The 12,027-nt window shown below is 54.3% G+C and overlaps 1 protein-coding gene across 5 annotated transcripts in view; it reads left to right on the top strand.

Moving 5' to 3' along the window:
• The window catches only part of UPP1 (uridine phosphorylase 1), a 29,243-nt gene extending 24,758 nt beyond the window's left edge, over positions 1–4,485 (top strand). For 2 of the 5 annotated variants that reach the window (XM_053218733.1, XM_027045961.2), the window contains 4 exons: positions 708–822; positions 3,039–3,248; positions 3,533–3,679; positions 4,192–4,481. In XM_053218733.1, the coding sequence (XP_053074708.1) occupies positions 708–822; positions 3,039–3,248; positions 3,533–3,679; positions 4,192–4,349 (630 nt within the window). In that variant the 3' untranslated portion in view covers positions 4,350–4,481. Of the gene's footprint in view, positions 1–707; positions 823–1,298; positions 1,611–3,038; positions 3,249–3,532; positions 3,680–4,191 lie in introns of those variants that run through there. The other 3 variants (XM_027045958.2, XM_027045959.2, XM_027045964.2) reach the window with 3 other exon arrangements.
• The last annotated feature ends 7,542 nt before the right edge of the window (positions 4,486–12,027 follow it).

Raw genomic sequence — 12,027 nt, 5'->3', positions numbered from 1 at the left:
CTGCGCGTGTGTGGGCACTGGGGAGGGGCTTCGTGGGAGATGTGCCCCAGGAGGTCCTCTGAAATAGACTAGGAGGTGGCGGGCACCCAGTAGAGGAGGCATGGGCCGGTTACTTTTTGTGGCAGAAGCAGAGAGCGCAGGGAGAGGGAGCAGGACACGTAAAACTGTGATAGTTGTGCGTGGCGTGGGCATCTGTGCAGCGTCTCCGGCCAGTGGGGACGCTCCTTACCTGGCGCCTAAGTAGCGGGCTGTTGCTTCCCCGCCAAGCCTCCATTTCCTGGGCTGCTACCTGCTTCGCAGATATGGGGACCAGCTGTGCGACCCCTTAATGCAAACGTTTGCATTTCCCAAAGTGTCAATAGTTTTAATTAATTAGTTTATTTATTTTGAGAGAGAGAGTACAGGGGAGGGGCAGAGAGAGAGAGGGGGATCCCAAGCAGGGTTGGTGCTGGCAGCACAGAGCCCGATGTAGGGCTCGAACTCATGAACCATGAGATCATGACCTGAGCCAAAGTCAAGAGTCGGACGCTCACTGCACTGAGCCCCCCCCCCAGGCGCCCCAGTAGGTTTTAGGTTTATACTTGGAAGGTCATGTCATCTCCCTGGCGGTGCGCGATGCACAGAGAACGCCCCGGCCGCCCCCTCGCCCCGCCTCCTGCCCCCCCCCCCCCCCCCCCCACGTAACGCGACGTCCCTCCCGGTTCTAGCACGGCATCGGCATCCCTTCTACCTCAGTCATGCTGCACGAGCTCATCAAGCTTCTGTACCACGCCCGCTGCTCCGACGTCACTGTCATCCGCATCGGCACCTCAGGTGGGATCGGTGAGTGTGCCAAGGGCCTCCGCCCAGGGCCAGTGTCCCCGCTGCAGACCCAGTGTGGGGCGGGCTTGGGTACAAAGAGCCCTCTACCCGGCTTTGTTCAAGGAAGCTGGCTGGCAGGAGGCACGAATAGAAGCTCTCGTTTCCGGTTCGGCCGGGACCACTAGGCCCAAGTAGGTAGCGGAAGGGCCCTGAGCCCAGCGTGTGCAGAGCCTCGTCCTTTTGGGGGCGACCGCGGAGTCTCTTTGTCTGCCTGCCTCTCTCCGTGCCTTCTAACCGCTTCTTCTCTGCCTCTCTCCTGTCCCCTGCGCTCCCCAATCCCTGCAAGGATTCAAGCACCTTAGGAGAAAACCAACAGGAAACTCAAAGACAGAGATGGAACCCAAAGTTAAGATAAGTGTCCTTAAGTTGCCTAAAGGGTCCCCAGGCCAACCTGAACGGGTTTTGTTTTGTCCCTGAAAGCCACAAAGAGAACAAAGAGAACAGGATGTTGTAAGAAAGCCAAGGCTGAGTTCAGAGCCAAGGCCCCTGGGGCACATTTGCTTTATAGAAGCTGATCATTCTCTGACTCAGACATTCCCGCCCTGTGCCCCTGTGCCTGGTGGGCGTCTCCCTGCAGGGAACTGCCTGGCGGCTTGGAGCCCGGAGGAGCTGTTACTGGTTCTGCCCTGCACGTGTGGGGTTGTGACCTCTCCTGGACTGACCGCACTTCTGGAATTTAGGTTTTCTGACCAGGGGCGGAGACTGCAGTAGACCCCAAATCTTCTGGATGCATTATCCTGTTTTCTCATGTATACAGACAGATTGCTGTGTAAATACCGGTGCTTGAAGGATTATAAGTCAATGTTTAAGCTGTTCTCAGGGAAAAGTACCGGTGCCTGAGCGGTTTTGGTCTTGGCCCCGGTGCCGTCCGCCAGATGGATACTCACAGCCTGTGCACATCACACCAGCGTCTGCCAAAGACCCTAAAGATCTGAGTTTCTGAGTTCTTGCTCTGGAGGGATTTTTACAGTTGATGATCAGAGAGCGTGGTGGAACACGTGGTGTCAATTTTGAGTCCCCTAAAATAGCCCCATAAAAACAGCCACTAGAGAGCTGACCCAGACCCCAGATGATGCTGGTGACAACGCATGGTGTGGCATCTCCACGAATTCCAGCCAGCATAAGGGTGGTGGGCAGGTGCCGGGGCACCATTTGGGAAGAAGCACAGGGTCGTGAGAACAGACAGCCCCCCTCCCCTCCCCCCCCACATAGCCAGCAGGGACTCTGAGGAAGGGGAGGGGCTCACACACCCCAGCTTGAGGGTGACTGGACATCAGGAAGGGCATGAACTCCCCAGGCTAATGAAGGAAGGAGAGCGCTGAGCACCATTCAGTTTCAACCCCAGCGTGGGACCAGCTGCAGAGAGGAGGGTCTCGATGACCAGGAGGGACCAAAACAGCATGGGAGAGAAAGTTCAGATAAACATGCAGGGGCAGAGGGCATACTTTGTAATGTTTCATGAAAACAGCCACTCTGGGGGCTCTAGAACCTTCCACTGGCTTCCTCCTCCTCCATTCCTAATATTTAGGAAACCCAATTTCCCATTCGGATAAGTATCAGGAAAGGCTCGTGGTCAAATCCCACACGAAGTTATTGCAAGATCAAGGAATGAGAGCCGAGGAATGACCCTACAAATAAGAACATACCCCAGGAAGGTGTGCCCGGAAAGCATTCGACGTGGAACCTAGTAACACGTGGATGAAAGGAGAGCAGGATCCGTTGGGAATCGGTCGTTGCCGGAGCTGGGTTTGGGACGCACAAGATTTCTTGCCTATGTTTGTAGTTCCTTGAAATGTTAAATAATGAGAAAGCACGAAACTGGGACCAGTTCGGCACATTGTGGTCACCTGAGCGGTGGGGTGCCAGTTACAGAGTGGGGGCTGGAAGTCACGGCACATCAGGCAGGGACAGGGGCTCCTGGCAATTTCTTTTTCTTTGCTCTTCGCTCTTCCATATTCTCTGCCTCTATCATCAGAAAAAGAAAAGAAAAATGCTAATGTCGTACCTCAGTCATCAGAAAAAGAATTTGATGCAGAAAATCGATCCTTAGCGATTTCCTCTTCGAACATTACAGGGCGTCCCGGTATTTTCTGGTGTAGATGGGTCATTTTCCTTTCTGCTCTGCGGTGCCCTCCCTGTCTGCCCCATGTGGCCACGACGTCTGCTTCTCCCTCCAGGTTTGGAGCCTGGCTCTGTGGTCGTCACCCGCCAGGCGGTGGATGCCTCCTTCAAGCCCGTGTTCGAGCAGATGGTCCTGGGGAAGCGGGTGGTTCATAGGACACACCTGGATGAGCGGCTCGCACAGGAGCTGATGCAGTGCGGTGCAGACCTGCGGGAGTTCCCCACGGTCCTGGGGAACACCATGTGCACCTCTGACTTCTATGAAGGTGACAGGGATGGGCCTGGCCTCCCGGGGGTGGGGGAGGGGGCTCCTGCACGGGGGAGGGTGTCTGTCACTCCTGGGCTCCTGTCTCTTCAATGTTTCCATGGCGCTCATAGCGCTCTGCTTATGAGTGGGCGGTTTGGGCTCCAGGGCGGCCAGGGCCTGGGGGGATCCAAAGTGTCCCCGTGTCCCGGCGGGAAGCACATCACAGGCACGCAGTAGGCGCTTACTGCGTGCAAGTGGTGAGCACACCCAAGTCAACGCTGGCATGTCTCCATGTGTCTTCAGGGCAAGGGCGTCTGGACGGTGCCCTCTGCTCCTACTCAGAGAAGGACAAGCAGGAGTACTTGGAGGCGGCCCATGCGGCCGGCATCCGCAACATTGAGATGGAGTCTTCGGTCCTGGCTGCCATGTGCGGCGCGTGCGGCCTCCAAGGTGGGTGAGCATTTGGTCACGGGGGTCCTTCCTCCAGGGCTCAGCCTCCAGGCCCCCGTCCGGGCCCTCCTCCTGCCCCCACCACCCACCAGCCCCGAGGCACGTGTGGACGGGTTGGCATCGTCCAGCCCTGTGCTCAGACACCCTTGACCGTCACACAGTCCGCTGCAGGGCCCTCAGGAGCCCCCGGGCCTCTAAGTGGGATGAGAAAGACCCACCTTGGCTCAGGTCAGGAAGCTGCCAGCGCAGCTGGGGGTTCCACCCCCGAGTTCCTCGTGTCCCCGGCAGGGTCCAGCTCTGCCTTCCAGAATCCCTGGAAGCCTGGCCTTGGAAGGCAGGATAGGGCTCCTCCCACCCTGAGCCAGTCCTGGGATTTGCTCGAGAGCTTCTTTTGGAAGTGAAGGCTGAGGGGTTGATCCTGCGGGAACAGCAGAGGGGACGCCTCGGCCGGGGTCAGCAAGGCAAGCTGGAAACCCAGCACTTTGTGTGGATGTGGCGTTTGGTCTCTGCAGTGGCCGTGGTCTGTGTCACTCTGCTGAACCGCCTGGAAGGGGACCAGGTCAACAGTCCTCACGAGGTGCTGGTCGAGTACCAGGAGCGGCCACAGCGCCTGGTGGGTCACTTCATCAAGAAGCGCCTCGCGGCTGCCGGAAACCCCCGGGATCTCTGAAGACGCCAAGTTGCAGTTGCTATAAATAAAATCAGCACCCGGGTGCCAGGCTGGCTCAGCTCTCAGGGTCCTGAGTTTGAGCCCCACGTTGGGGATGCAGATTACTGAAATAAATAATCTTTTAAAAAAATCACCTTCAAAATCTCCTTTTGTACGTCTTTGTGCTCATTTTAAATTTTGGAATTTAGGGAATTGGATTGTATTTCAGAGGCAAAGAATCCTGCATTAACGACGCAAGTGGCTTTTTTTAATGTTTATTTGTTCTGAGAGAGAGAAAAAACATGAGTGGGGGAGGGACAGAGAGAGGGAGAGAGAGAATCCCAAGCAGGCTCTATGTTCAGCGCAGAGCTGGAGTGGGGCTCAAACTCCTGAACCGTGAGATCATGACCTGAGCTGAAATCAAGAGTCGGAGTGAGGCAGCCCCCGCCTGGGTCTGGTGTAGGATCAGGCAGTGCAGAAGGTCTGTGTAGATGCTGATTTTCTGAGGAAGGTGCCAGCTGTGCGTCGGGGCCAAGGGCTTTCCAGCCCCCCAAGACTCAGAGGTGACGTGAGTCTCCTAAAGCTGTGGTTAAAAATGTCCCCGTATACGGGCGCCTGGGAGGCTCAATCGGTTAAGCATCCAACTTTGGCTCAGGTCATGATCTTACAGTTCATGGGTTCGAGCCCCACGTGGGGCTCTGTCCTGACAGCTGGGAGCCTGGAGCCTGCTTCGGATTCTGTGTCTCTCTCTCTCTGTCTCAAAAATAAACATTTAAAAAAATAAATAAAAAAGCCACACAGCTGAGGTTGGACCTGAGGCCCTCATGATCCCAGGCCTTTCCCGTAACCCCACACTGTCTGTGAGAATTGACTCTCAGGGCCATCGTTTCCAGTGACCTCTGATCCCTGACTAGCCTGCTTGTTCATTCTGTGGGTGTCAGGGTCCTGGTTTGCAGCTGAAGGGCCTGACCTCACACTTGCACCTGGCCGAGGTAGAGAACAAGAACAAATCTCCCACCTGTCAGCCCATCAACTTCTTCCCCATGACCGCAGTCTGTGGTCCAGCTGAGGAACGTCCATGATCCCCCGGCTTGTACAGAAGGAGAAAGGGGCAAGGTGAAAATATTTAGCATGCAAAGCACTGGGAAAACGTTGGGTCTCAAATCCGCTCATAATACCATTAGTTAACATAACACACTACAGTTTGCCGCCACGTTCTAAGGCAGGCCCCACAGCCGGGTCTTGGGGCAGCAAGTTTCTACGTTAGGTCAAGCATCTGCTTCCTTGTCTTCGGAGCCAGGACAGTGGACAGACCCTTCCTCCCAAAGTGGCTGTGGTTCCCTGTGATGGTTAATGTCATGTGTTGACCTGGCTAGACCGTGCTGCCCTGTGTGGTGCGACAGCGTGGCTGTCGCGGTGGAGGTGTTTTGTACGTGTGGTTGACATCTACAGTCGCTTGAGTCTAAGAGGAGCAGAGTGCCCTGGATAAAATGGGTGGGCCTCATCTAATCAGTGGACGGTCTTAAGAGCAAACACTGAGGGTTCCCGGAGAAGAAGGCATTCTGCCTCAAGTCTGCAGCAGGGAACTCCTGCCTGAGCTTCCAGCCTGGGAGTCTGGCCTACAGATTTCTGGCATGCCAGTCCCCCCAGTTCTGAGAGTCCGTGTGGCCTATGCAGTGGCCAGTAGGGTGACAGCACCACGTGGGCTTGGCCGTGCCTGGGGGGCCTCCCGGCTCTGCTGAGACGCGCCCACACAGGCCACCCGAGGCCTGAGGACGAGGCCCGGCCAAAGGCTGGCTGCTTTTCCTGCAGAGAATTACTAGCCTCTAGAAAGTGGGTGGGATTCCGAGGGAGCACAGGCCTCCACATTTTTGTCGGTGTTAGCAGAAAAGATCTCAGCACAGCAATTCGGCAGTGAACCTGTGGCCTGTGTGGAAGATGGCCGGCCCGCTGCTCTCTGCCAACCTGACCACCCAGCCCTCTCTCCCCGGCCTGGCTCAGGCCGCGGCCCAGGATGTCCGGTGTCACCAGGGTGAGCTCCTTCAGTCTAGTGGTGCGATGGGCAGACTGGGCAGTTTATCTGACAGCTATGCTTTCCAACGAGGCCAGGCCTGGGCCCCGTCCCCACAGCCAGCAGCCCGTCCTGGGACCAGGTGCCTCGCAGCCCTGGGGTCTCAGAAGGGCGCCCACCTCTGCCATCGGCGGGCACTGTCACTGCAAGCCCCCGATGGACCCGCACCGCAGCCCTGAGGCGCCTTTGTGGTCCCAGGCCTCTGGGGCGGGGCAGCCGGGATCAGAGGGGAAAAGCCTGGCTTAATCTTCTTCTCTCACCGACTGGAAATCCCGCACACTCTTCCAACGAGGGCCCCACCAGGGGGAAGTCTCCTGTCCCCTCCCTCCCATCCCTTCTCTTCTCTGTCACAGAGGAGAGAAAGGTGGCCGGTTCATGTTTTCATTTTCCCCTCTGTTTGGGGTGCGGAGAGTCTCAGAAACTACAGTGCATAGCCTGGCGCAGAGCCTGGCATGGTAAACACAGAAGTTTTAGGCCTGGGAGGCGCCTGGGTGGCTCAGTACGTTAGACATCCGATTGCAGCTCAGGTCATGATCTCGAGGTTCATGAGTTCGAGCCCCGAGTTCGGTGAGCTCAGGCTCGGGGCTGACAGTACGAGCCTGCTCTCTCTCTCTCTCTCTCTCTCTGTCTCTCTCACTGCCTCTCGCTCACTAGTGCTCTCTCTCCCTCAAAAATAATAAACTTACGAGGAAAAACAAAAGAAGTTTTAGGCCTGGGCTGGGGAAAGGAGTGGTGTTAAATATTAATCAGCCTATCAAACATCAGATACTATCTTTGGATTTTCAATGACACGGTAGCTCTCTTGTCTCTGCCCACTGAGAAGCAGGTGTTCCGTTTCCCATCCCGCAGAGGAGGGAAACTGAGGCCAGGGATGGGGGTCGCCCGGGGTCACCAGGCTGTGCGGGGACACACAGCTTGTGTATTGAATTCTGCGTGGGGACGGTGGCCTGCTGGATGGGGGTCGGGGAGGGGGGTACAAGCCAGCCACCAAGGGTGCCGTTTCCACACTGAGGAGGTAAAGTCACAGGTCCTGCCACTTAGGGTCCCAGAAATGGGGGTCTCACGTCCCCTGTCCTAGGCCATGGCTCCTGGGGAGCACAGGGCACCAGCACCTGGTACTTGCCAAGGCGGTGGGACAGAGGATGTAAGTGGTTGTTTGGAAAGTGCCTGGGGGGAGGGGGGGAGGGGAATAAATAGAACAGAAGGTGGGAATGTGACCGTCCAGGCCCGAGGGGAAGTTGTCCTGCTGTCAGATGCCTGGGCAGTGACACAGAATCACAACAGGTGTTTGTCTCATGACAAGGGCGACCAGCAGCTTAGGTGCAAGCCTTTCTGTTCAGAGAACTCGCTCCCCTCGAGCGGGCAGTGCTAGTCTGTGGGCCTGGCCTTTCTCCCTTGTCCCCCTTCCCCACAGTGACCCAGCTGAGTGACCCTGCAGGGGCCCAAGCCAGGAAGTCTGGTCTGACTTCATGTGTCCAGGGGAAACGCCACTTCTGTGTAGCCAGCAATACACGTCTATGCCAACGGGCTACCCCAGCCTCGGGGAGCTAGCGGCTAGGCACGGAATTCTTTCCAGGCAGATGTCACAATGTGGTCACAGAGGAGAAACGAAAGCTAAGGAAGGCCCCACCCACACTACCGCCTCTCAGGGTTCTCCCCGGTTGTGCAAGGGGCAGTGACAAAGAGAATTTTCAGGAAAAGATAAAATCACAAACCCCTGCAGGCATGTGCCAAAGACTGTATTTTACGGTGAGAGAACTGGGCACATGTTCTCAAAGTTTGAGAGAATGGGCCGGGCGCCCGGCTGCCTCAGTCAAAAAAGCATGAGAGTCTTGATCTCAGGGTCATGAGTTTGAGTCCCACGTTGGGTGTAGAGACGACTTAACGTTAAAAATAAATAAATAAAGGGTTCAGAGAATGGAAAAAGCACACACTGCTGGGAGGGAGAGCCAGGGATGTTGAAACAGATGCTTTGTGGGGCAGGGAGTGGCTGGTTTTGCTTAGGGACTGGGGACAAGTTGCTCAGATGTCTCCCGGCGGTGATGGGGAGTCATGGCCGGGGAGGCTGTGCTGCAGACAGCACGTGGTTTTTTTGCTTTCTTTTTTCTCTTTCTTAATGTTTAGTTTTATTTGAGAGAGAAAAAGAGAGAGAGACAGAGAGAGAGACAGAGAGAGCACGAGCAGGGGAGAAACACACAGAGAGAGTGTACGAGCTGAGGAGGGGAAGAGGAAGAGAGAGAGAGAATCCCAAGCAGGCTCTGTGCAGTCAGTGCAGAGCCTGACATGGGGCTTGAGCTCATGAACCATGAGATCATGACCTGAGCTGAAATCAAGGATCAAGGGGGCACCTGGGTGGCTCAGTTGGTGAAGCATCTGACATTGGCTCAGATCATGATCTCGTGGTTCATGGGTTCAAGCCCCATGTCAGGCTCTGTGCTGACAGCTCAGAGCCTAGAGCCTGCTTTGGATTCTGTGTCTCCCTCTCTCTCTGCCCCTTCCCCACTCATGCTCTGTCCCTCTCTCTCTGTCAAAAATAAATACACAAAAAATCAAGATAAAAAGAGTCAGGGGTGCCTGGGTGGCTCAGTCAGTTAAGCATCTAACTTTGGCTCAGGTCACAATCTCATGGTCCATGGGTTTGAACCCTGTGTTGGACTCTGTGCTGACAGCTCAGAGCCTGGAGCCTGCTTTGGATTCTGTGTGTCCCTCCCTCCCTCCCCTGCCTCTCTTACTCACTCTCTCAAAAGTCGATAAATAGACTGAAAAAAAAAAAAAAAAGAGTCGGATGCTTAACCTACTGAGCCACCCAGGCGCCCCCTTTCTTTCTTTTTTTTTATCGCGGTAAAAGATACGTAACCTAAATATTTGTCATTTTAATCATCCATGTGGATAATTCAGTGGCGTTACTTTTGCAGTGTTGTGTGGCCACTACCACTTCCTGCAGCCAGGATACTCTTCATCAGTCCGAACACAGCTCTGCCCATAACCACGGATTCTTTCCCTTTTCCCACAGCCCCTGGTAACCCCGAATCCCTCTGAATTTGCCTATTCCACTCAGGAAGGTGGAATCATACCCCTCCCTTTTTTTTTTTTTTTTTTTTACCAGTTTGGCTTATTTCACAGTTTTCAAGGTCCATCCATGTAACGGCGTAAGTCAAAACCTCGTTCCTTCTAAAGACGAAGTGATATTCCATGGTACGCATATACATCATTTATCCGTTTATCCGTCGATGGGCACACCGCTAGTTTGTCTTCTGCCTGCTGCAAATAAATGCTGCTGTGAACACGGTTATGCGGATGTCTGTCCCGGTCCCTGCTTTTCATTCTTTTGGAGTGTGTATCAGGAGTGTAGACAGCTGGGTCATGTAGCATTTCTACATTTAACTCTTTGAAAAACCCCTTGGGCATCGTTTTATCTCCGTGCAGGAAGCCGAGGGGCAGTTGCCATTAAGTTGACCCTCCTTTGCAGCTGGCCCTTCTCATACCCGGTCCCTTCTGGAGAAGGCAAATACTCCTTTTTTTTGGCATTCAAAAATTTTTATTTTAAGTTTATTTATCGTTTATTTTGAGAAAGAGAGAGAGAGAGAGAGAGCGCCAGAGAGGGGCAGAAAGAGAGGGAGAGAGAGACTCCCAAGCAGGATCCACATAGTCAGCATGGAGCCAGGTATGGGGCTCGAACTCACAAACCCTGAGATCATGAACTGAGCCAAAATCAAGATTCTGAGGCTTAACTGACTGAGTCACCCAGGCGCCCCATGGCTTTAATACAGAGGGGAGCCCGGCTGGCTAAGCTCCTACAGGGTGCAACTCTTGATCTCGGGGATCGTGAGTTTGAGCCCCAAGTTGGGTATAGAGATGACTTCAAATAAAATTTTTTTTTTTCATACCAAGAAAGGGGAACCTAAGTGGCTCAGTCAGTTAAGCGACTGACTCTTGCTTTTGGCTCAGGTCTCGCTCTCACGGTTCGCGAGTTCCTTCGAGGCCCACATTGGGCGCTGTGCTGACAGTGTGGAGCCTGCTTGGGATCCTCTGTCCCCGTCTACCTGTTTCCCGCCCACTGGCTCTCTACCTTTCTCTCTCAAAAATAATAAATAAATATTAAAAAGTAATAATAAAGCCTTAACAGGGTCCCTAGGAGAGGGAGAATGAAAGATCCGACCCTGGCAGGTCACGGTCATGGCTGGAGTCCCGGTGTCTGCCTGGTGGTCTGTGAACGGATTGTGCTAACGCTCTCCCAGGGGGTTGGGGCTTTAGGAAGGGGTGACGTTGACCATCAGAAGCGGCTTCAAGGACGGTACAGCCTTTCTGGCGAGGTGCTGCACCGCCACCCTGTGGACGGTTTACAGGTGTTGCGTAGCTGCCCGGCAGGGATTGTGCGGCACGGGTCCCTGCCCACGGTGCCCAGATGGACCAGACGCTATGTCCAGACAGATGTCGCCTCCCTCGTTCCTAGAGAGGCTTGCATGGGCCTCAGCATGTCTGTGAAGGGGGCATGATAGGCCACCCCAAAACGCGCCCCTTTGGCACAAGGATTGTTGTGAGAAACTGCAGAGACCGAAGCTCTGAAAACAGAGTAGAACTTGCCCTTTTGTGAGGGAAATTTACGTGGATTAGGGAAATCATTTGTAAGGGTGTCTCCTACCCATACTCGGAAGAAAACCTGGAGCCCGGACGCATCCCTGGGAACCGAGAGGGGCCACCTGCCAGTCTGACTTTGCATCAGGCAGATCCCTGGTCCTGTGGAGGACGAGGGAACAAGGGAGCCCCAGGACCCTCCCCAGGCTGTAGGGAGATGGCCAAGGGAGCAGCTGAAGCCCCCCAACTTTGATGGGGAGGAGCCTGCGGATTTCCCGTGTGGACATGGGAACTCACAGAAGTTGGGGGGCTTGCATGGGACTTTGATGAGGCAGTGTGCTGTCCCCACAAAGGGCGTTGAGCTGGGTTCATGAGGGGTGGGGAGAGAGGGTCACATCCTCTGTAAAATGCGGGACTGTGTTTATTGCTGCTGCTTGTTGAGGGTCAACTGTGGGCAAGTCTGTTTGCAAATGCTCCAACCTGTCTGTGATGTGATGTCCTTTTTCTTCCGAGTTCACTTTATTAGACTTTGGACAACTACAAATTCTCTGTATTTCAGTCCCCTCCCCCCCCCCCCACGAATCATGTATGTGTATATACACGTCTGTGCTTATCATACATTGTACTGATATAAAGAATGTGTAATGTACAATTTAGAAATAATAACAAAACGCGCAATCATCTTTATTGTAAGTTTCTGGTTCTCGCAGAATGCTTTTACTGATTTTTCCTGAAATCTTAGCCACCCACAGCTGCGATGCAACTGCGACTTGACAGATAGACTTGCCGTCTAATCTGCGAACTTCCTCAATACGCTTATTATTGTTAAATCTAATGTGCAATCTGCTGGGAAATGACTTAAAAATTTTTTTAATGTTTGTTTATTTTTGAGAGACAAAGTGTGTGTGTGCACGCAAGCAGGGGAGGGGCAGAGAGAGAGACACACACAGCATCCGAAGCAGACTCCAGGCTCCGAGCTGACTGCCAGCATAGAGCCTGATGCGGGGCTCAAACTCATGAGCCATGAGATCATGACCTGAGCTGAAGTCAGAC

Source organism: Acinonyx jubatus, chromosome A2 (assembly GCF_027475565.1).
Source record: "Acinonyx jubatus isolate Ajub_Pintada_27869175 chromosome A2, VMU_Ajub_asm_v1.0, whole genome shotgun sequence".
NCBI lineage: Eukaryota > Metazoa > Chordata > Mammalia > Carnivora > Felidae > Acinonyx > Acinonyx jubatus.
This window is presented reverse-complemented; position numbering and strand designations above follow the sequence as displayed.